This window comes from Gracilinanus agilis, chromosome 1 (genome assembly GCF_016433145.1).
Source record: "Gracilinanus agilis isolate LMUSP501 chromosome 1, AgileGrace, whole genome shotgun sequence".
Lineage (NCBI taxonomy): Eukaryota > Metazoa > Chordata > Mammalia > Didelphimorphia > Didelphidae > Gracilinanus > Gracilinanus agilis.
Window position 1 is genome coordinate 249,478,222 of NC_058130.1, and position 25,936 is coordinate 249,504,157.

The 25,936-nt window shown below is 39.4% G+C and overlaps 1 protein-coding gene across 1 annotated transcript; it reads right to left on the reverse strand.

Moving 5' to 3' along the window:
• Nucleotides 1-603: 603 nt before the first annotated feature.
• Nucleotides 604-25,936, reverse strand: NANS (N-acetylneuraminate synthase). The gene is made up of 6 exons (XM_044657513.1): nucleotides 25,733-25,936; nucleotides 21,282-21,497; nucleotides 9,758-9,857; nucleotides 8,795-8,949; nucleotides 4,135-4,401; nucleotides 604-1,161 (listed from the first exon to the last, which is right to left on the reverse strand). Exons 1-6 carry the CDS (start codon nucleotides 25,862-25,864, stop codon nucleotides 952-954), a joined length of 1,080 nt encoding a protein of 359 aa, XP_044513448.1. The 5' UTR covers nucleotides 25,865-25,936; the 3' UTR covers nucleotides 604-951.

Consider the following 25,936-nt stretch of genomic DNA (forward strand, 5'->3'; position numbering starts at 1 on the left):
TTCCTGTGACAAGGTGTTTCTCCTTCGCACTTAGCCTTGGAGGAGCTCTGGCTTGGGGCCTTGGAGGGCTTCTGGTAAGACTGCTCTTGGATCTTCTCTTTGGCCTACCACACGTGTAAGTGAAAAGGATGACTTCTTTCCTGGCTCCTGAAGGGACTAACTTCCAGAGAGGTCCCCAGTCTTGGAGGCGGCCTCCTGGCTGCAACCCTTGCTTTATTCATCATCGGAACCTCAGACTTATGGTTCTCTGGTGGAGGGTTAACAAGCTCTGCCTGGTTCAAACTGGACCAGAGTAATTATCTAGTGCGATAGGATAGATACCTTCTCTATCCTCTCCCTCATCTCTCTACCTTGCTCTTTCCCTTTCTATTTTATAAAATGCTCTAAAGTCATTTTGACTCGAGATATATTAATTTCAGAGATCACATTCTCATATATTTAGTCCAACCTTAATTTTTTAAACCCTTACAATCCGCATATAAAAAAGAACAATGGGGCTCTAATTGGAGCAGAACAAGAGGAATACAAAGCCAGTAACATAAAAGGAAATAAATTTGTAGGGGGTAAGAAAAGTAAAGGATGATGTCTTATGAGGCCAGAGAATGTGAGTGAAAAATCATTTATTAAGTGCTTACCATGTGTTGAGCACTGTGATAAACTCTAGACCTACAAAAATGAAGAGAATCCCTTCCCTCAAGAAGTTTACATTCAGGCAACGCATTATAAGAGAGGTAGCCAGAGAAGGGTATTTTGATTTAGAAAGTTATAGGGATGGAATCACAGGAAAGTAGTCTATGAAGGTCATTCTTTTATTCATGTGACAATTACTCATTGAGAGCTTATGTAGTCCACTTCCTCCAACCTTCCATTCCTTCTCTGTGTACTGATTATTCTAATCTGTCATCCAAAATGGAGAAAGGGAAGTGAGACCTCAATGAATGTCATTTTTCTTTAAGATTTTATTTTTTTTGACAAATGTTCTATTGCTTCCTCTGTGATGGTATCATCCTCTTCAATGTTCACTTTGACTTTCTGGCCAATGAGACTAGCAATGCCTTCTGGGGGATATCCTTTTGGTTCACCCACCTTCACTGTGAGCATATCCATTGTCAAAATGGTACCTTCAGGAATTCTCACTTTGGCCACCACTGATTTACCCAGCTGCAAACGAAATAGAACAGGTGAGTATCATAATATACACAAACAGATATAAGTGATGACTTTCAAAAGGACAAAGATATTGTTGTTTTCTTGGTTGTCTGTTTTTAAAATTCAATTTTATCTTAAGTTCCAAATTCTTTCCTACCACTCTACCCTACCCACTGAAAAAAAAACAAGAGAAAAAAACTCATTACAAACATGGATAGTCAAGCAAAAGAAATTTCACCTTCTCAATTTCAAAAAAAAAATTACACCTCAATATGTAGTCTGTGTCCACCAGCTCTATATACGGTGATTGAGGTCTAGTACTGCTAGATTCCCCTCTTCTGCATTTTGTTCCCCTTGATATTCTTGATCTTTTGTTCTTCCAGATGAATTCTTTTTTTTCTAGCTCTATAAAGTAATTCTTTGGTAGTTTGATTTGGCATTGAATAAGTAAATTATCAGGAAAAATTAATATTTCTCCAAATATTTCAATCTGCCTCTGTGTAAAGAGTGTTTTGTAACTGTATACATCTAGTTCCTATGTCTGTCTTGGAACTCCCAAGCATTTTATACTAACTGCAAGTATTACCTTTCCTATTGTACTCATAAAAAAAAAAAGTTGATTTGTGTGGGTTTATTTTATGTCCTGCATCTTTACTAAAGCAACTAGATGCTTCAGTTAGTTTTTTAGTTGACTCTCTAGTGTTCTCTAAGTAAATCATCACATGATATGCAAAATGATCATTTTGTTCCTTCTTTGCCTATGCTAATTCCTTCAATTTCTTTATCTAGTCTTACTGCTGTAACTGGCATTTCTCAAACCATATTAAATAGCGTAGTGATGACAGGCAACTCTTGATCTTACTGGGAAAGTATCTCCATCATAATGAATGCTAATTACTGGTTTTAGATAGATATTACTTATTTTAAAGAGAGCTCCATTTACTCCTATGTTTTCTTGTCTTTTTAACAGGAATAGATGGTATATCTTGTTAAAAGCTTTTTCTGACTCTGTTGAAAGAGCCATATGATTTTTTGTTTTCATTATTGCTATGGTTATGTTTATAGTTTTCCTTACATTGAACCAGGCCTGAATTCCTAATATAAATTTGGCCTGGACATGGCATATATAATCTTTTGATACATTACTATCATCTCTTTGCTAATATTCCATTTAAAATGTTGACATTAATATTCATTAGATATATGGGTCAATAGTTGTGATCCTGTGATTCTGACTGTGGCTTCTCAGAACCTGAATTCTCTCTGGTTGCTTGTAGTAATTTTTCTTTGACGGGGGAGTTCTGAATTTGGGCTGTTAATATTTCTGGGCACTTTTTATCTTGGGATTTATTTCAGGAGGTAAATGGTTGGTACTTTCCATTTCTACTTTGCCTTTTGATTCTAAGAGATCTGGGCATTTTTATTTCTTTAAAGATGATATGTCTAAGCTCTTTGTTTAGTCTTGGTTTTTAGGTAGTCCAATTGATCAACTCCTCCTTGAATTGTTTTCTAGGTCAATCGTTTTTGCTATGGGATACCTCCTATTTTCTTCTATTTTTTTTTTAGTCTTTTGACTTTGTTTTTAATATTCCTTGATGTCTCACAAAGTTACAGTTTCTATTTAGTCAGTTCTAATTGAGGGAGTTATCTTCTTGGATAAGGCTCTGTACCTCTTGTTCTCATTTGGTTTTTAAAATAATTTTTTAGTTAAAAAAAACCCTTTTAACTCTTCCTAGAACTCTGTTTGAATTTGTGGCTAAGGTGTATTTTTCCTTAAAACAATGGTTATAAATGTTTTTAAGTCATTCCCTTTTGCTGGATTTGGGTCCTGAGCTTCCCTATCACTTTAATAATGAATCTTTATAATGGGAGTCTTTTTGTTTGCTTGTTCTTCCAGCCAGTTTCATGGCTGTGGACTTTGTTAGGGCTGGGTTCTGTGCATCTCTGAGGGAAATATCTAGTCCGAGCTTTTGCTCTCGTGAGTCCCTGTATTGCTCTCCCCACTTGGAGATAGAGGAAGATTTTTTGGTGATCCAAAAGCAACAGGAGTAGGGAAGAAGTCTGGCCTAAGGTCTGCCAGATCCTGACCTAGGTTGAGCCTGTTGGCTTGTCCCTGGTTGGGAGTTTTAATGGACTACTGCTGTACTTAGTCACTATTAGTGACTTAGAGTTTCCAAAAGGCAACTAAACTACAGATCTACCCTCTTCCCTGTCAAGTCCAACCTGGAATTATGTAATAGGTAAGAGAGCTAACAGGGTTCCCAGGCTTCGTTTTCAGTCTCTGGCCAGATCATGTCCCCAGTTGTCTGTAGATATATTTGTCCCCTCGAGCCGACTCAGACTAAAAAAACTAGGACTCTGTTGGGTATGTTTTCTAGATCTTGATGGAAGTGGTTTGGTTAGAGAGCTAGGCTATACTTCTTTCTACTAGTATACTATCTTGACTTTGTCACTTCTTCAGCTGCTTAAGAAAAAGTATTTTTAAAAAGATAGAGAAAGGATAGAATGGCATCTAGAATCCTAGGACCAAAGGGAGGACCTCAGAACAGGAAGAGGAAGCATGTAAGGTAGGGGCTGCCTGGGGAGCAGGGAGACCAAGAGACAAGTTATTCACAACTCTTAACTATTTGTTCCACTATCATACCTGGTGCTCACATCATTAGGCCTACATACTGAGATCTTATTGAAATTTGTAAATTTCTAAATCATATTCAAGATTTAAAAAAATATTATTTTTAAGAGTAACAAGAAATTTTAGAAGTTTTCTACTCCAGACTCTACCAAAAGGAGTTAACATTTGATGATTCTATTACTAGAAGCCCCTTTTCCTGACCCCAAATACAATTCTTTCCCCCATACTAGGTTCTTTCAAATTTGAATGAATGGAATTCTGTTTCTTCATCTGTGTCCTAATCACAGAAAAAGCCGTTTTAGCTGGCTTTTGCTTAAACATGGTAGAACAATAAAAACAAAACAAAACCTCACCTTATCATTGCAGGGCACCTCACATGGCAAGAGCCGTTTAACTGGTGATCCCAAGGCTTTTTCTACAAGGCGGATTTCTTTTACCAATTCTGCTAATTCATTTGGCTCCAGAGATGCCTGATGGTCACTCCCTTTCCAAGTTTTATCCAGAGTCACATGTCGTTCTAATACTTTAGCCCCTAGAGCAACTGCAGCCACTGAGATCGAGATGCCTGTTTCATGCCCAGAATATCCTATAGGGATGTCAGGAAATGCTTTCTGATATTCCTTTAACACAAAGAAAAAAATAGAAGAGATGTTGGAGAGGAATGGATTATAGAGTGTTTCTAGTATACAGACCATTAAGAATGATACTGGAACTATAAAGGTATAATCATTCATAAAGGGGCTATGTTTAATTGACTTGAACTTCTACCAGGAAGTGTTCTCTAAACAGGTGTGCTGGAGCCAGGTCTGGAAAGCCAAATATTAAAAATTTAGAGTTGAGTACTTACATGTTTTCAGAAATTGGCAAATGCTATGGAAATCAGGGCTGGATTTATTGTTTTATTATCTAGATGTCAAGTGATAGAGAAAATGTAAATGCAGATTAAAGTTGATGACTCATATGTATTTTTTTTCTTTTCTGGACAGCCAGGTGTTAAAAATTTATCATCATATTCCTGGTTATGTATGTATAAATTATCCTCATAAGAATGAATCCAGTAATGCAATGACACGGGACAATTCTGAGGGATTTATGGTAAAGAATGCAACCCACATCCAGAAGAAGGACTGCAGGAGAGGAAACATAGAAGAAAAACAGCTGCTTGAACACAAGGGTTGGGGTGGACATGATTGGGGATGTAGACTAGAAACTACCACACCAATGCAACTACCAACAATTTGGAAATAGGTCTTGATCAAGGACACATGATAAAACCAGTGGAAATGTGTGTCAGCCATGGGTGGGGGGAATGTGCGGGGTGAAGGGGAAAGTAGGAGCATGAATCATGTAATCGTGTTAAAAATGAATATTAATAAATGTTTAAAATTAAAAAAAAAAGAATGAATCCAGTACTTGAGACTTTCATAATTTAGTCCAAAACTGCTTTTGTAACAAAAACGTTTTATCGATGCCTTTTGTCTTTTCTTCAACCCTCTCCTCCCCTGTTTGAAGCATCCCCTGTGGCAAAGCAAAATAACTAAACAAACATCTGATACAACAATTGCATTTGACAACATATTTAATATCCTCATCACTGTGCTCCCCAGTATTACCCTATTTCTCAGTTTTGAGAAGGCTGTTTTTTTTTCAGTAACTCAAGAATTCAACTTCCTTTTAGCAACTTTTTCCTTTACATTGCTGTCATCACTGTATACTTTGTCGCGGCCCAGTTTGCTTAGCTGGTTTTGCCTCATTTCAAACAAATTACCCCAAGTTTGCCTGATTTCCTCATATTCAAATTTCTTACTGCACAATAATATTCCATTATGTTCATTTATCCATTTTTTAAAATGCATGACCAAGGGGCAGCTGGGCAGTTCAGGGGATTAAGAGTCAGGCCTAGAGATGGATTCAAATCTGACCTCAAACGCTTCCTAGCTGTGTGACCCTGGGAAAGTCACTCAACCCCCATTGCCTAGCCCTTACCACTCTTCTGCCTTAGAACCAATACACATTGATTCTAAGATGGAAGGTAAGGGTTTTTAAAAAAATAAAAATAAAATGCGTGAATACCCATTTTATTTCTAGCTCTGTTTCCATGGAATTCTGCTATGAATATATTTATATGTTAGTCTTTTATTTCTGACTTTGACATTGACATAAGCCCAATAATGGGTTAGCTCCGTCAGAGGGTAATAGTTATTTTTGTGATGTTTGTACCAATGACACATCCAAGGTACCTGTCCTTTTATAGCCCCTCCAACTTTGACTATTCCCTTCCTTGGTCATCTGCCGATCTGCAGGTTGCCTGAAGTAACATCTTTGAGTAGTTTTTAATTTGCATTTATCTTGTCTGATTAGTGATTCAAAGCATATCTTCATGTAGCCTATCATAGCATACATTTCTTCTTTTGGAAACTTTTTATTCCCATAGTTTGATAACTTACCTGCTGGGGAATGGAGGTCACACGGCTAGCAATTTTCAGTCGGGCCATGGACCTAGGACTCCTGACTCTAACGTGTATTATTCTTTCTATTTTGTCACAGCTGCCTCCTCTGAACTACTATCATTTGTAGTTATTTCACTTCTAGTTCTTTGTTCTCTCTCTCCCACTCTCCTTTATAACCCCTTCTGACTACAAACTCCATGAAAATGAGCATAAACCTCCAAGTCCTATTACTATTAGAGAAAGTAGGAGAGGCAAGGGACACTTGTCTAATTTAGAATTAGAAGAGAACTTGCAATCTATGTTCAAATCCCTCATTTGAAGGAAATAGAGGCCTAAGGAAGTTGAATGATTTGTCTAAGGTCATGAAGTAGCAGAACTAAGAACTTGGACTCAGACTCCAAATTCTATAATTTCTCCAATCATGGTACTCTTTGCTTTAGGAAGATTACTCTGTGGCAGAAGCATATAGGATGATATGCAAGGTGGGGAGACTATTGCAATAGTAATAGAGATGGGATCCTGAACAATGGGAATGATAAGGAAGGGAAAGACATGAGCAGATTTTAAGAGGAAATTGCTAAGAGCAAGTTGAAGATGACTTTGGGTATGTCTGCAGCCTTGGGCCAAGGCCCATTCATCTAGAAATCTGAAATGCCTGGAACTATAGGCCTAATCTCCTGCGACTTATACAGACCACAGGGAACAAAAGATTTTATTTTGAGTACCTATTAGCCAATGACTGGTTCTCCAAACATTTGGGCCCTAAAGTTAAGACAGAGGCTGTGGGTAGTATTAATGGATATTTTGTAACACAGACTGTTGAGAATAATTTAAAACTATTTGCCTTCTGTTGAACTTGAGGCCTTATAAGGTGAAGTGTGTAGTTGATAGGTTTTGGGCCTAGTAAAATTTGCTGGCAGTAAAATGTCTAGGAGACAGATGTACAAAGTAAACCTCTATTTAATATCTTAAAGGTTTGAAGGAATATAAGGATAGTTGTAACAGAAATCAAGAACAGGGGTCCCTAAGTCTAAAAAAGCCTTTCATGAGAACAACTTCCTTCTGGGAATTCCCAGACCTGCTCTGTCTTCTTATTTCTAACTAAACCCAATTTCTACCTATATAAACCTATTTCTAATATCCTTATAAAAATATATAATTCTTAAAAATACTGTCTCCAAATGTTCTTAGTCACTACTGCACTGCCAGCCTAGTCAAGGTTGAGTCTAGTTTAGGCAGGGAAAGCTTCCCAGCCTGGAGAGCTCCAGAGCCTATCTTCACTCTGCTGTCTTACAAGGATCAAAGAAAAAGGTCTTCTTTCTTCTTTCTATCAGTCTCCTCACTCCAGCCACTGCCAAATTGTCACATTCTCACTTTCCCAACTGCCAATCTGGTATTCCCAAGTTTTCATAGGAATCACAAGAAGAGCCAGGAAAAAGTCAGCCTCCAGGACGCAAGGTAAGATCCAGAGAGACAGTGACAGTTGGCAAATCCAACCCTTTTCAGCACCTCAGAATTCCAGCAAGAACCTTTGCTCACGGTTCTAAGCTGGGCCTCAGACAGTGGCCTAGTAGCATCTCTCTTTCTGTCCTCAGTCACCAATCTCTTAATTAAAACTCCAAATCCATAATATTCCCAATAGTAGGAGAGTGCCAACTTCTATGGTGGAGTCTGTTCTCAACTAAACTATTGGGAATCCTTGTCTTAACAGTTAATGGTCTTTAGCAATAATGATTTTTTTAAAAAGAAACTTTCCCAGTTCCTATATCCTCCATGAACTTTGACTCAGAGATTCCACTACCAGGCATGGATTCCAAGGAAGCCAACGAGAAAGAGCAATAGCCCAGAGATACCTAAATATTCATAACAAAAATTTTGGTAGTAGCAAAGAACTGGAAACAAATTGGGTACTTATCACCTAAGGAATGGTTAAACAAATCATGACACACAGATGTAATGGATTATTATTGTACCATAACGAATGACGAATGTGAATTCAGAGAAGCATCTGAAAAGAAACAGGGAGAGAGATATTTGGGAATAAAGGCAATATAAAAACAAAAGATATTAATAAAAATGAGAGGCTTTCCTTAGTTTAAGATAATGTCTTTAACTTATATTAAGAACTCAAGTTCTTTTCAAGGGTTCAGTTATTTGTATGTATTGCTCCAGCAACTTCAATAACTGGGAGATTACCAGTAGAAACATAACTGACAAGAAATAAGAATAGAGCAAACCTTTTTAAACTGTGATTTATATTCAAGACTAGATTTTTTTTAAAAAAATCAAACTAGAGTAACAATCAATAGTAATCCCTGATCAATCTGATCATGGAAATCAATAGCAAAATGATTTTACTTCACTAAGATTAAATTTATAATTTATCTTTATAACAATACATCTTGTTACATCCACTTTATTTTCAAGTGGTAAAGTTGTCATGCCCACCTTGGAAGGTGTAAGACCTCATTAGACACAAATAGTAAATTAGCATTTTATACACACAGAATCCTGTGCTTGCTAGAATTTATTCAGGATAGGATAACAAGGATCAACTACTCACTGTAATCACTCGGAGATTAACATCTTCAGGGAGCAGAGGATAGGCACTGGTGCACTGCAGAATGCAGAAGTTTGGGTTTATAGGTTTCACAATATTGTAGACTTGCTTCATCGTGTCCATGGACTGCATACCACTGGAAATAACCATCGGACGACCTGATCAACAGAATTATCAACGTGGTCATTCTTCTCCAGTTTCATTACTTGTGTCAACCAATCCTATTTTGTCAGTAGGAACATGGATTTCCCCTACATTTTATTACAATTTTTTAATCAAAGCTGATTAAACTAATGTGGCAGAGAAATTCCATAGTAAAACAGAATGGTCAGCACCTTCCCTTCATAAGGAGGCATTAAGAGAGGTGAAGAAATAATAGATCTATGATTTCACTGATGTGAGAAATTTCTTGTGTGGAAACTCCCTCAACTTGTACAGATCAACAACTAGTCTTAAGTGTTGTCTAAAGCACAGGGACTTCTCCATGATCTCAAAGCCACCATGTTTCAAGAGTTGGTACTTAACCTGAAGCCTTCCTGACTCTAACGCTGGCCCTCTGTCCACTATTTTATATCATCCCTTATTTAAAAATTTGAAAATTATCCCAAAGTGAAATGACTTTTAGTAGGCTTTGTTTTTAAGGAAAAAATAAACCTTACCCCCAGTTCCCTTCCTTTAAATTAACAAACAAGAAAAGTTTATAGTTAAATGTCTCACTCGATCTTCACTCTAGAGGTAGAAGGGACCTTAGTCAATAGTGCAAATCTTTATTTTATACATAAGGAAACTGAGGCTCCAGGAAATCACAGGACTTAGCGAAAGCTGCATACATAGTAAATGGCAGAAGTGGAATTTGAATCAGAGGAGGTCTCTATAGTTCGCCTTCACGTTTGTGACCACTGAAGAGGCAAAGTCCCTGGGAGGAAATCAGAACTCTAGGAGAGCAAATTAAATAGAAACACTCACCTTTTTTAGCTGTCTTTTCCAGATATGGAAAATTGTTAGTGTCTCCAGATCCAACTTTAAAAAATGGAACATTTAATTCATCCAGAAACTCAACCGCCATCTACAAAACAGAAGAGAGAGTTGTTCATTGGTGTCTCCTCCCCACAGGTGAAGACATGATCTACACTAAGCCTCACTTGCAATGCTCTGGCACCAAAACTCCCCACAAATCCCCTTCCTAAGGAAGTCTTGAAATCCACCGTTTTCTTTCAAATCTCAAGGAAAACGTCAAAACACAAGGAGTCAAGAATAACTTCTAGTTTCATGATTCACTAAACAAGCATTCATTAATTTACTAAGCAGCTATTATTAATAATAGTAAGGTCTCCTTTTATATAGGATCACTTAGGATAACAGAATGACCATAGTAGTACAGCCTAGCAGAGGAACTAAATTTCCTAGGGCCAAAGTTCAAACCTTGGCAACAGTGAAAACAACTCAGTTTTTACACAAAATTACCCATAATCTGGCTAATGGGCCGGTAACTTGCAGTACTCAAATCACACATGCCATCTTGTCCAACCCTGATGAGAACTGAGTCATCTGTCAAAACAAGCTGCATGGTCTAGATCAGAGCTACTTAACCTAGGGTCCATTAACTTGGTCCTTAAAAAAAAGTTTTTGGTAACTATATCCATGACTTTGTCTCTAATTCTATATATTTTATGCATTTAAAAGCATTTTTCTGAGGGGTCCATAGTCTTCACCAGATTGCCAAAGGGTTCCATGACACAAAGGTTAAGAGCTCCTGTGCTAAAGGACTTAAAATTCCTTCAAATTTTAGCATTATGCAGTTCTGTGCAACAATATAAACAACTGACCTCTAAAAAACAGACTTTAAAACTCAACTACTTTTGGTGACTATAACATGTCGCCATGTAAAGTAAGTAAAAAAAAAAGTAAAGTTTAAGTACTTGGGAAGTAAACAAGCATTAAATGACTACTATGTCAGGTACTGTGCTAAGCATTTTACAAATATTATCTCACTTGATCCTCGCAAAAGTCCAGGGAAGTAGGTAGGTGCTCTTACTTTGCTCATTTTTTAGTTGTGGAAAGCGGTTAAATGACTTGCCCAGGGTCACACAGCCAGTAAGTATCCAAATCCAGATTTGAACTCGGAGCTTCATGACTCCAGGCCTGGCCCTCTAATCCACTGCATCAACTAGCTGCCTTTGTCTCAATGTGAACACAAGTAATTTTTTTAAAGATTAGAAGTAGGAAAAAATCTATTTGAATCTAAATACTAAACTGGCTGCCTGAACTAATCCACCACAATAAAGATTTCAGAAGTCAATTGAGACTTGAAATATTTTAGCTATAGCCTTCAAGGGTGACTTAAAAAAAAAATAAAACACTAAGCTTATTGGTATAAAGAACTCTAAGTGAGAAATGTCTGCCAGTATAGATCACCTCAACTGAAATTTATAGTATCAAAGTGTAGCCTAGATCACTAAGAGATTAAATAAGTTGTCTAGGATCAGACGGCCAACATGTGGCAGGCCTGGTTCATGTTCAAGGGCTAGAAGGCTTGAAAATCCAAAGAAGCCACTGCCTTTGTTGTTATTGTTCAGTTGTTTCAGTCATATCCAACTCTTGGGCTTTCTTGGCAATGATAGTGCAGTTGCTTGTCTTTTCCTTCTCTAACTCATTTTACAGTTGAAGAAACTGAGGCAAATAGAGTTAAATTACTTGCCCAGAATCACACAACTAGCAAGTGTCTGAAGGGTGGACTTTAAATTCAGGTTTTCCTGACTCTAATCCTGGATCTCTATCCATTGTGCCACCTAGCTGCCCAATTGCCTTACCATCCTGCAGTTTAAAAGGTGCACAAGGGGCAGCTTGGTGGCTCAGTGAATAAACAGCCAGGCTTAGAGATGGGAGGTGCTGGGTTCAAATCTAAGTTCAGATAGCTGTATGACCCTGGGCAAGTCACTTAACTCCCAATGCCTAGCCCTTACTGCTCTTCAGCCTTGGAACCAATACTTGGTATTGACTCTAAGACAGAAGATAAGGGTTAAAATTAAAAAAAAAAGGCAACATGGCATAATGGATAGAGCCTAATGTAAAGCCTGGATAGTTCAAGTTCCTCCCCACCCACCCCCCAACCCAAGTAACTTAACCTTTCCAACTCTCCAGGACTAAAACCCAGAAACCAAGTTGTTCATCTGCTCTTGAAGAAAGTTTCCTGACCTGGAGAGAACAAATGTGTTACTGGTTCAGACTTCCCCTTGCTACCCCTCCCCCCACTCCAATCAAAAAAGGGCAATTAACATGCTCTAGAGTCACCAAGTGAATTCAACCATCCCTCAGCTGGATTCCACTGAACCTCCCTGGAATGCTTGTTAGGTCTCCGCTGTTCTGCTTTGGAGAATAATTTTCTCTAGCAATCCTTCCTCTTAGCTAATTTGCACATTCCCTCCTTATGACTAGTCTTTACACATAGAGAAGATGCTGGGGGGAAAAATCCCTTTTGAATTGAACATAATGGATGTTTAATTGAATTAAACTGAATAGATATGGAACCAAGACAAGAATACTCTCTCTGCCTCTTTGTGTCTCTCAGTCTGTCTATCTGTCTCTCTCTCCCTCCTCCCTTTCCTGTTTCTCTCTGTCTCCTGTCTGTCTCTCTTCTCTGTCTTTGTCTCTCTATCTCTGACTTTCAGGGGAAGGAAAAACCTAATTTCTTCTTTTGAAAGGAATCTAATCTATGATGTTATTTGTAGTTCTAATGGAGAAACATCCCCATCTTGTGGGCTTTTAAAAGAATGACACCAAAGACAGCTTCTATAACCAAGGGCAAGTCACTAATCAGAAGTAATTAGAAAACCCCAGGCCCTGAACAATGTTGTGGTTTACATGTGCATGATTATGTCACCCCAAAGCAAAGGCACAAGGAGGCAGTCTGATTGGAAAATTAATGTGGCAGGTGAGAAAGTAGGGTCACAGGGTTACATAGCTCGATGGCAAATTCAAAATTAGTAAAAAGAAAATCTAAAACTCTTGTTAAAACAAAAAATAAAAAACACTACTCTCAGATAAGATGCCCTGGAAAACTGACTAACCAAGTTGGAAAAGCTTTCCGTAACAAGCCTAATTAATGATAGGTCTACCTCTGACACTTGCAGGATGTAAGCTCCTTAGGGACAGACTGTTTTTCTTGTTGCTGCTGGTCATAATACAATAGATACTTAATCAATGCTTGAATAGCAGCTAAGTCAGAAGAAAGAAACTCTTCAATAGGATGCCCACAAGATGATTTTTTTAAACTGCTATGGGGGTAGCTTAAGTACATCCACATCCAGTCCTGGAGTCAGGAAGACTCATCTTCCTGAGTTCAAATATGGCCTCTGACACATCCTAGTTGTTTAACCCCACTTGCCTCCGTTTCCTACTTATTAAATGAGCTGGAGAAGGAAAGGGCAAACTATTCTTTACCAAGAAAGCTCTAAAGGGGGTTGTGAAGATTCGAATACAACTGAAACAACAACCCTCAAAGGCCATCTACTATAATCTAGAAGGTACAAAGGATCAAAGATCCAAGACCAAGCTAGAAGAGGCCTTGAAGGCCATCTAGCCCAACCATTTCCTTTCACAAATGAGGAAAAGAAGGCCTAGGCAGCTTTGGGGAAGTATTGGCACAGGTGGGGGGGGGGGGCGGGGAAAGGGGGTTAGGGGGAACGGAGCTGCTCTGTTCTCCTTCTTCCCAACACTGGAGGATGCTTCCACATGCCCAGCCCCTCTGTTCTGCGGCCCAAAGCAAGCAGACTCTCTGGGGTAATGCTGGGGCAGTCAGCTCACAGGCTGCTTGAAGTTGCAGTTGGGCACACAAACTCAAAAACCTTTGCCAAGAATGGATGTGATTTGCACAAGGTCACAATGGTAACAAATATGAGGCAGCATTTGAACCCAAGTCCTCAGACTCCATAGTCAGTGCCCCTTCCACTGGGATCTACTTTGGTGAAAAAGATTCTGATTATCCGCATTGATGAAATAACAAATCCTTGAGGTTAGAGGAGGGAGGGGGAGTTATCAGGGTACTGAGAGATACAAAGATGGAAAAATAATTCAGCCCCCTAGATTTAAGAGTTCACAGTAGAGGGGCAGCTAGGTAGTTGAATGGATGGAACTCCAGGTCTAAAGTCTGGAGGACCTAGGTTCAAATCTAGCCTCAGATGCTTCCTAGCCTTGTGACCCTGAGCAAAGCACAACCCATTTGCCTTGCCCTTGCCCTTCTGTCCTAAATTTGTTACTAAGATAGAAAGTAAGGGCTTAAAAAAAAGAGTTCATAGTATAATAAAATTATACAATATATACATAGATATTTAAGCTAAAAAGGGAGATAAGGGTGAAGGAGAAATTAAAGCACCATAGGAGCAACAAAGACTTGAGCTCAAAAGGACCTCAGAGATCATGACCAAATTCCTCCTTTTTACAGATGAGAAAACCTAGATCCAGTGGAGGGAAGTAACCTGCCCAAGATTTCACAAAGAGCATTAATTGTTGAAAGCCATTATATGTAAAGAGCCAATTGGAGAAATAGGGTCAAATTTAGGGCCTGTTATCTGGATTCCCTACGTGACCAATCCAGGCTGAGGCAGTCTTTGTGTTTGGTCCTGGTCACCTGAGCCCTGAAAAGCTCTGGTACCAGCAGGTAGATTAATCCAAAAACAACTTGACCCCTCCAAGAGGCTATTAGGAGTCATTTAGAGAAACAGAGTCTGTAATAGATGTTTTATCTGGATCCCATTACAAAATCATTGGCAAGTAAAACTGCGTGTATGATTTTTCTGCACTGCATGTCAGATGCAGATAGAATGGACCATCTAAGGTAAAAATCTGAGGCCTCTCTTTTGACTCATTTTTAGATCCCCACATTCTCTCAATATTCTTATTGGAAAGCTTTGAGTCCTTAACCAGACCAGCAGCTACTGAGTTAACAATTCCTCTCCTTGACAATTTCTCTCCTTGATAATTAAGAAGCCTGAAACCTAAAAAATATATTACTTAGATAAGGACTGGAGCCGGACAATTTAGTCCAGACTATCTGACCAGGTGCAGATCTGTAAATCAAGGCAGAACGCAATTAGTAAACATCTCCATGAAATTTATTTCTGCTTCCGGAATTATCCCCTACTAATTGGTGGTTGGAACTTGGCCCTTGTCTTTGCACCCATATCTCTGTCTTTTAGGCTTTAATGAATTGTGTATGATTTATAACCCCCTTCACAGCTGTGATTCTTTCTTTGTGTTCTTTGTTTGAAACCAGTATAAAATAAAGTCAAAAATCCCATAGCGTGGGATCAGCATGGGCTAACCTCTAGTTCAGCTGTTCTCAGTTTCTTTTTCCTGTCTTAGCAATCTGACGCTGTAAAACGCCACTCAGGACCCCTACCATATAGAGCTGGTCCTCTATAATTAATTATGTGGCAGCCCCTGAATTTGTTCTCAGATGCTCCAATACCAGTCATGTTTCCATGGTACCACCCACATACAACCTTTGCTGGTCATCCTTCTATTTACTTGCAGGGGCCTCTCTGACACAGGGGTCTGAGAACAAGGGAAGGAGGGTTCCATAGCCCAGGATCATGGCAGCCCTATTTTCCACAAAGCCAGAACAGATAGGAGGCTTTATAGAAGCCCCAAGCACAGCATAGAAGCAGGCTTCTCCAGATTCCTTTGAAACTGAAGGCTGATACCATCACTATGCAAGGAATAATAAGGAAGTTATCAACCTCCCTGGGCAATTCTGGCTTGGAAACACAATGTAGAAACAATCTTTCCACCTTGAACCAAAATGTCAGTTTATTCAGTCAATATACCCTTATTAGGCATTGTGCTAAGCCCTAGGGATACAAAGACAAAAAACAAAAGCAGCCCCTATCCTCAAGGAGCTTATATTCTATGGGGAAGAAGGCAACATGTACATATGTAGGTATGAGCATATATACATATGTGTATGAGGCAAAAGCACAGGTGTGTACACAATAATCCATATACAAAGCAACACATACATATAAAAGTGCAAAAATACACATTCAAATGCAATCTAGTATAGTGGGTACATATATGTACATATTATAAATATAAACATGTATATAGATTTATATATATATGTGCATTTACTTATTTACAAAAAGCAGTTATTACAAAGTAGACTCTGGCTTTGTACCCAAATGCTTTGATGCCAAGGCAAGCCATGTTTCCACAGTATCACCCATGAATAGTCTTTGCTTGGGCTGAGATTTGAAGGAAACTAATAATTATTATTATAACTAATATTTATAGAGCACTTATTCTTAAGCACTTTACAATTATTTCATCTGATCCTCACAACAACTCTGCTATTATCTGCATTTTTTTTCAGTTCTTTTAGTCATGTCTGACTCTTCACAATCCCATTTGAAGTTTTCTTAACAAGGATACTAAATTGTTTGCTGTTTCCTTTTCCAGATGAGGAAACTGAGGCAATCAGAGGATAAGTGACTTGTCCTGGGTCACATAGCTGGTATGTGTCTGGGGCCAGATTTGAACTCAGTTCTTCCTGACTCCTGGCCCAGAGCTCTAGCCACTGCACTATCCAGCTGGTCCAAACTAGGGGTAACTAGGGATTTTATGGTGAGGGGGAAGTGCGTTCTTGGCACTGGAGGTGGTGGGAGAAGGCGTGAAAATGGAAGATGGAATGCTACATTTGAGGAATGGCAAGCAGACCAGTTTGACTGGAACATACAGTATATGATGAAGAGAAGTAATGTGCAGGAACCAGACTGTTGGGTGCTTTAAAGGTCACACAGAAGAAGCTGTATCTTATCCTTATATTGAGAAAAAGGGGCCACTGGAGTTGATTGATCAGAATTATGAGATCTGACCTATGAGAAAGGAATGTCCTTCTGGCAGTTATAGGAAGGAAGATTAGAGAGGGGAGAGACTTGAGGCAGGTAAAGCAATTAGGGGAATATTGCCAAAGTCCAAGCAAGAAGAGATCAAAGTCTGAACCACTGGGGGCAGCTGGGTAGCTCAGTGGATTGAGAGTCAGGCCTAGAGACAGGAGGTCCTAGGTTCAAATCCGGCCTCAGACACTTACCAGCTGTGTGACCCTGGGCAAGTCACTTGACCCCCATTGCCCACCCTTACCACTCTTCCACCTATAAGTCAATACACAGAAGTTAAGGGTTTAAAATTAAAAAAAAAAAAAAAAAAAAAAAAAAAAAAAAAAAAAGTCTGAACCATTGTAGAAGTATGTAGGAGTAGAGCAAAGGGGAAAAATCCAAGATACACCATGGAGGGAGAATCAGCAAGACTGATATCTGATGAGATTTGAAGGAGAAAAGAGCTGTAGTAACCTTGGAGATTATAAACTTGGAAGAACAGAAAGATGATGGTACCCTCAACAGAAAGAGGAAAGTTATAAGGAAGAGGAGGCTTTTAGGAAATGATAATGAGTTCAGTTTTGGACCTGTTGTGTTTAAGATGCCTACAGGAAATCCAGGTGGCAGTTTCCAAAAGGCAGCTGGTGATACAGGATTATAGTTCAGGAGACTGGCCTGGAGATATATAGATCTGAGAATCATCTCCACAGAGGTGACAGCTGAAGATGTGGGTGGTGATGAGGGGGGAAGGAAAGGAAGAGAAAGAGAGGTGAGAGAGAGAGAGAAGGAGGGGAGGAGGAGGAGAGGGGAGGGAGAGGGGAGAGAGAAGGAAGGGAAGAGGAGGGTGAAGGGGAGAGGGAGGAGGGGGGAGGGGATGGGGGAATTGAGGGGGAGGGAAGGGAAGGGAGGGGGGAGAGGAGGGGAAGGGAAGGGAAAGAAGAGACAGTGAGTTGAGGAACCCCTTCCCAGAATAATGTTTTAAATGCATGCATTTATTTATAGTTTTCTGTTCTGTATTTAATTGAAAGAAAAAAAAAAAGAATTGGTATGAACCTTGGCCTTTGTGTTTGCCTCAGGGCTAGGGAAACTAGAGAAAATACTGTGAGGCACAGGTGCATGTAGTTTACTAGACACTCCTTCTTCCTTGGATTTTCACACTCTTACCCTCTCCTGTCTGTCTTCTAGGTTGGCAATTTCTTCTCCATATACCATTCTCTAGATAGAGCTCTGCCTTAGTCTGTCTGTCTGTCTGTCTCTCTCTCCTTCTCCCTCTCCTTCCCTCTCTTTCTCTCCCTCTCCCTATCACTCTCCCTCTTTCTCTCCCTCTCCCTCCCCCTACCCACTCATCATCTCACATACCTTCAGCTGTCACCTCTATGGAGATTCAGTTTTGGACCTATTGTGTTTAAGATGCCTACAGGACATCCAGGGAGCAGTTTCGAAAAGGCAGCTGATATGGGATTATAGTTCAAGAGACTAATTTCCTTTGTAATCATTTATTATTTTAATGCATGCATTTAAAAACATTATTCTGGCAAAGGGTCCCTAGGCTTCCCCAAACTGCCAATGGAGGCCATAATACAAAAAAAATCTTCAATACATGGGGACCCCAAACTCTTCTCTAGTCTGTCTCTGTCTCTCTCTCTCTCTCTCTCATGGGAGGTTGGAATTGAGAATCCTAAATACATTGTAAGAGGGATTCTGAGGCCAAAAAGTTTGAGAACTTCTGGTGAAAGTAAACCTTCACCAAAAAATTCTATATTCCCAATGAAGCATATACCTTTTTAAAATATTGCTTTTTATTGGACTCAAAATAATGCAGTACTCTTAGCTTTAGGAAGACACTGGCAAAAGCAGCCAAGGAACAGGATATGACAGCAAGGGCAGGGAGAAGAAAAGTCAATAATTAATTGCTTGTTGCCTGGACAGGAAATAGAAGCTTGGTAAATACTCCAAGTAGACACAAATTCAGAACCACCCTGGATTGACGGAAGTGTGCCCAACCCACCAAACATGACTTAATTCTTTCACTAAAGACTCTTTATGGATGTCTTTTCCAACTTCAAACTGACTAGCATGAATAGTTATAAAGTGCAGTGTAAACAGTGAATAAAGTTAAATGTGACTCAAACTCCTGTCATCCTCTCTCACTCCCTTTCCCTCTCTCTGGGGAAGGGGAAGTTTGAGGAATTGGGAATCCTAAATAAATTTTAAGAGGGATTCTGAGGCCAAAAAGTTTGAGAACTTCTGAGCTTTGAGTTATATCTCCCATACTTACTAGTTGCTAAATTGATCACAAGCATACGCACTTCCTTGGTCTCCTTTCAGTAAGCACTCTCCTTCCCATTTAAGTCACTATGCTCTATTGGCACAGTGCCAGGTCTGGATTCAGAAAGACTTGAGTTCAAAATCTGGTCTTAGATACTTCCTAGCCCTTTATTAACTAGGAGCCTTTCTAGTCTTCTTACAACTCACCCCCCACCATATATATATATACTCTGCTGTGCTGTGACACTGGACTCCTGGATGTTCCTCAAACAAGACACTCCATCTCTTGACTCAAGGCATTTTCTCTGGCTTGTCCCTCCAGGATGGAATGCTCTCCCTTCTCATCTCTGCCTCTTGGCTTTCTCCACATCCAAACTAAAATCCCACTTTCTCAAGGAAGGCTTTCCCAATCTCAATTCTATGCCTTCTCTCTGTTGATTAGTTCCCATTTGTCCTACCTATAATTTGATTGTACATAGTTATTTGCTTGCCATCTCTCCCACTAGACTTCGAGCTCCTTGAGAACAGGCTATTTTACTTTCCATCGAATCCCCAGGGCTCAGCCCAGGGTCTAGCACACCATAGGCATTTAAGGATGCATAGTGGTTGACAAGGGGGTAGGCCTGAAAAAATCTACTCCACTACCCCTTGCTGCCAGTCCCAGGGCTTCACAGGACACTGCTGACATTTCGATTTCTGGATCAGTAGAAGCATGCCACTGATTATTAATACAGAAAGGGATTCTGATTATTCCCTTTGACCTATTACAGGATTACAGATTTAGAGTTGAAGGGTTTTTAGAGATCCTTTTAAATCCAATCCTCTCATTTTATTTTATTCAAAAAATTTTTCTTTTCATAATTACAAGTAATAACAATTCAATCCTCTCATTTTACAGAAGCCTAGAAGTAAAACAGGTAGCTGGCACAATGGATAGAGTGCCAAGCCTGGGGTCAGAAAGACCTGAGTTCAAATCCAGCCTAAGACACTTATGAGCTATGTGACCCTGAGCAAATTAACTCTCAATTTCCTCACCTGTCAAATAAGCTAGAGAAAGAAATGGCAAACCACTCCAGTATCTTTGTCAAGAAAACTCTAAATGGGGTCACAGAGAGTCAGACAGGACTGAAAACAAGTGAATAACAACAGAAGTAAAACAACTTATTCCAAAGTCACCTAAGTCATAAAGTGGCAAAGCAGGAGCTGAACTCAAGCCCTCTGACTCCAGGGCCAATGATCTTTCCATGTACCACGATGGATTTTATTTTTTTCCTGTTTTGCTACTAAGTATGCTAAGTGACCCAGAGCATATTCAGCTAGTTTGAGAATGGATTTCTGTACTTACATATAAATCTAGAGATAGCTGATGTTCTGTGGCTTAATACTTTGCAAATACAAATGCAGATATGCCTTTAAATGTGCCAAGAAAACCTCAAATGATATTACAAAGAGCCTCACACACTACAGAATACCCCCACCCAAAAAAATCCAACTGGACAATGTATGCCATATTCCATACCTATAGTCTCTCACCTCCTCTAATAAAGAAACAGTTGACTATCCCTTTTTCAGAGCCAAGATAGGTGTTTAGAATTACTAAGCCCTGTCTGTCAAATCATATACATATTTGGAGGCTGGGGATAGCAAATGGGCTTTTCAGTGAACAATCCCTGATGTTGATGAAAAGGCAGTTTAGTTAGATTAACTCTAGAAGGACTGAAATTTTAAGAAGCAAGATTGCACCAATGGATGAAATGCATTTTTTTAATCCATAAAGAAAATAGAGATAGTAGAATAACAATTTTTACTATAGTGTAAAAATCATTTCATCTACTAATAAAATGGCCCTTCTGGCATTAATAAAGACAATCTCCAGGAGTCAAATCTCTATCTGTCCCAGAGCGGATGTGTTCTTCATTTGAATCTCCAAAGATTCTTTCCATTGTAGGGCTGCAAACTGCTATACAACTGGGCTTATATGTTACTCCCTTCTGGATGTCATCCATCTCATAGTGCCATAATTCTTCACAGCCTGGTTTATTGGCTTCTAGAGTCCAGAGTTAATCCATCTTCTACTTCCACGTAGCAGAGAGCATTTTGGACAGGGTCCAGTGTCTACACAGCAAAAGAATGTATCTTTGTTCTGGCCCAACCGACTTTTCATTCCCACCACCAGCTGCTATCTCCATATATATCCCTGACCTATTCTTGAGGCATATTCAAGCCAGGAAAAAACCCCATCAAAGTGGGGAAAGATTTAGGGATCTGGATCCAAGTGGAAAGACACTGGATTTCTTGCTGTCTCTCTGACCACATGAAAATGATGGATAAGGAAAGAATGAAGAGCTTACCTCATCCATTCCAGAAGCTGTGAAGAAAATCCCTATTTCCTTGGCATATTTCTGTAACTCCCTATATTGGTCATGGCTGAATTCAAGGTGGCGTTTGTGGTCTCCATAGGTTTTCCCCCAAGAGTGTTTAGAAGTGTAGGGTCTCTCCAAAGCCCGACGGTTAAACTTGTGCTCCAGCTCACTCTTCTGAAATTTGGCACAGTCAGCCCCACACTCCTGAAAGACACATTAAACAACAGCTGATGAGTGAAACCCTCACTCTCAATACTCTAATCCAGGAGGAACTCAAAACTTAAGAGAGACAAATATATTTGAAAACATAAATGAGGAGGGCAGCTGGGTGGCTCAACAGATTGAGAATAGGCCTAGAGATGGGAGGTCCTGAGTTCAAATATGGCCTTAGACATATCCTAACTGTGTGACCCTGGGATGGACACTAGGCAAGAAATTAACCCCCAAAACCTAGCCCACATAACTCTTCTGCCTTGAATTGATTCTAAGACAGAAGGTAAGGGTTTAAAAAAACAAACAAACAAACAAAACAACCCATAAACTGCTTAAATAGGATTTGGGGTAGAAAAGGTGGGAAGTTTAAGGGCAGATACTGACATTGTATAGTCAGGCCTAGCTGGATTTGGAAGTAGTAGACAGGGCATTGCTCTAGGAATCTTGATCTTGATTGATTGACTTGATTGATAACTCATAGTTATAGAGCACTGAGTAGGAAGACCTGGCTTCAAACCCAAACCTAACCTACACTCATTACTAGCTGTGTGACCCTGTAGGACATATAAACTCTGAACCTAACTTTCCTTTTCTGTAAAAAAGAAGATAATGGGAGCATCTACTTCACAGACACATTGGAAGGATCAAATAAGATCATATATGTAAAATATTCTGTTATCCTAAAAGCACTACATAAAGGCTATCTGTTGTTATTATTACTCATTGGGTAGCTAGAAGAAAAGAGTCACCAGCAAGGGTTCTCCTTCCTCTTCTCTAGCTTCCTTCACGCACCATGCATCTACCTGTCCCAAACCCCATTGAGGCAGTGGTGGGTGGCACATTAGGTCATACTACTTGAATGAGTTGGGTGTCACTTACTAAAAACAGTGGACCAACAGACTCTCTGCCCTGCTACTAGTACCTCCTGCAGGCCTCTGGGTACTGCCATAATACTACGAGTGCAAATCAAGGACTCCTGAGCCTTGACATCCATGCTGCTGCTTGACAGAACAGGGATTAGAACAGAGGTTCTTAACCTGAGTTCCACAAAACTCCGAAGGTGTCCACAGATAGACTTTGGAGGAAAGAAGGGATCTGTAACCTCAGATGGGAAAAAAAAAATACATTTTTATTTCCACTACTCTCTAACTGAAATGTAGCACTTCCTCCAATTATTTAAAAACATTATTCTGAGAAGAGGCCCATCAGCTTCACCAGACTGCCCAAGGGGTTCAGGATGCAGCTGCTTACTCTCACATGTGTTGTCTCCCCCACCCAATTAGAGTGTGAGATCTGTGAAAGTAGGAATGGTGTTGACATTTCTATTCTAAACCCAGGGCACACAATAAATGCCTGTTAAATGTTTTTGGTTTTGTTTTTTCCCAAATGCTATCCAACTCCAGAGATAGAACTGAAGAAGTCTGAATGCAGAACAAAGCAGACTATTTTTCACTTTATTTTTGTATGTATGTGTGTGTTTTATGTGAGTCTTCTTCCACAACATGACCAATGTAGAGATATGTTTTGCATGGTCATACATGTAAAACCTATATCAAGCTGCTTGCCATCTCAAAGAGGGAAGAAAGGAGAGAGGGAGAGAGAATTTGGCACTTAAAATTTTGGAAAATGAATGCTAAAAATTGTAATTATATGTAATTGGAAAAAATAAAATATTATCTATAAAGATTCCAATCATATAAAAAATGTTTTTTCCATTCATTCTCGTTCATTTGATCTTCTACCTTAACAAATCAGGCAACTGAGCCAGAGAGATAAGATTACTTGCCCAAAGTCACCAAAATCTTTGTATGATAAATCTGTCTCTCACTTCCAAGATTTAAGAAAGAAATTCATTCTTATAGTTAGACACAGGCATTATATTTGGGAAGATTATAAAATAATAGGACCATTTAACAAATCCTTGTAGTTCCCCCAACCCACTCACACATTTTGTAATTAAGCTGCCTCCATTATAGATATCAACTACTCATGTTTTGGGTTCTTTAAGGTACACTGGCCTTTCGTAAAGGAGGTAAAGCTGAGAGATAATCTTCACTTAAATAAGAGGATATTCCTCGATTAGGGAATGGCTGAATAAACTGTAGCATATGGTGGCAATGGAATACATTGTGCTATAAGGAATGATGAATTGATGGATTTCTATAAGAACTGGAAAGGTCTATGTGAACTGATGTGCAGTGAAATGAGCAGAAACAGGAGAATGCTGTACAAAGAAACTATAACATTGTGGGACAATCAAATGTAATTGATTTTGCTACTTATAGCAATGCAATGGCCCAGGACAATTCTGTGGGACTTATGAAAAAGAACAATATGCACAGCTAAAGAAAGAACTATGAGAGTAGAAACACAGAAGAAAGCATGTGATTTCTCACTTTATGGATATGTGATTTGGGGTTTTGGTTTTAAACAATTACTCTTTTACAAAAATGAATAATATAGAAATGGGTTGGAATGATTATATATGTATAATCCAGTGGAACTGCTTGTCAACTCCAGGAGAGAGGAAGAAGAAAACATGAATCATGTAACCATGGAAAATTTTTTTAAATTAAAAAATAAACAAAAATAAAGTTCTTCACCTTAAGCTTCATTTGTACTCAAAAATTTTAAATGTTTAAAAATTCAATAATAAAATATTTAAGTGATATAAATGACATCTTGGGCATAAGTCTTCCCTGGTCCCACTAGAATACCAAACTATCTTGTATTTGTATGTATTAATTTTACATATTTACACTATATTCAAAGAACCAGAGAAAGGTAAAGGTGTCTTAGATTGATGCCCTAAGGAGAGTTTATGGAAAAGTTTCCTTTTTGAATGTTATCTTTCCCCATCAGAATATAAGCTCTTCAAAGGCAAACACCAACTTTCTTTTTGTTTATAAACTTGCTTGTATTACCAGAACTGAGCAGAATGCTTACAGACTAGAGGATAAAAAGTGTGGTAAGTAGATAACTTATCAGGGAAGTTTTTGAGGTGTAAATCACAGATGATCAATTTAGAAGAACCCAAGGTATCTGCTTTGGAGGTAGTTGTTTCAGCTGTGAACTAAAGATCAAGATTCTTCCTTATTAGGCTACAAGCCCAAAGGGGGAAGAGAGGAGAGGAAGGGAGAGGGAGAGAAGCAGAAAAGCTAGGGGCAGTAGATATGGAAATTTCTAGATTCAAATCTGATCTCAGCCACTTCCTCTCTGTGTGATCCTGGACAAATCACTTAACCACTATTGCCTAGATCCTACCAGTCTTCTGCCTTGGAATCAATGCTCAATATTGATTCCAAGACATAAGGTGGGTTTTTTTTAAAAAATATAATAAAATAGCAGCACAATTAAGTTTCAGGTGTCTCCAGGTAAGGTGCAAAGACCCAAGTGTCCTCCCTTTCAGATCTCTTTCCTATGATTGCCTCTCTGTTAGTACAACATTCTTCTAAAGCTTTGGGTTGTAAACCTGTGTACTTCTCACCACACATTCTTTAACCCATACTGTTCACTTTCTTTAATCCAGGGGTTCCGTGTGTGTTTCTGATAAAACCAAGGGACTTCTCAGAAAAAGGCTCTTAAAATTCATAAAATACAAGTCAATTCTGTGGGGAAAGTTATGAAAATATTAAAGGAAAAACCAACAAGTGATAGTATTAGTTCTCAAGGACCCCAGCTTTCAATCCCTCACCCCCTCAAAAAATAAAAATGTTCACAGACCCCAACTTTAATGTCTCAAATTTTTTCTCAAAGGAAAAAAAAAGTTCACCGACCACTGGTTAAGAATTACCATTTGGCGGCTGCTACGTGGCTCAGTGGATTGAGAACCAGGACTCAAAACTGACCTCAGATACTTCCTAGCTGATGTGTGACCCTGGGCAAGTCACTTAACCCCCACTGCATAGCCCTTACTGCCCTTCTGCCTTGGAACCTGTACATAGTATTGAGTCTAAGACGGAGGGTAAAAGTTAAAAAATAAAAACCCCATTTAAATCAACCCTCCCAAAGAGTACCTACTCCTTCAAGAAGCCTTCCAGAATTAACCCTCATCCCCACCTACAGCATTCTCATCACTCTCTTCTCCCAAGCTCATCTGTAACGGGCTCAGTAACTGCTCCAAAGGGTACAAAAGGATACCACTCAGGTACATTCTGCCTCTTTCCCTCCTCCTCCTCCACCTTCTCCCTTTCATTGTCCCGGGCTGTACCGCTCCAGTCCACTACCTTGGCCATCCGGATCATGCGCTTGGCCACCTCTATATCGCCCTGGTGATTCTGCCCGATCTCGGCGATGATGAAGCAGGGATGGTTCCCCCCGACCCAGCGGCCGGGGCACAGCTCCAGCTCTAGCGGCATCTTGGCGCTCCTTGGCAGGGCAGCTCAGTCCAGTCCCGCCACTGCTGGGTTCCCAGAACCGATAAGGTTCGG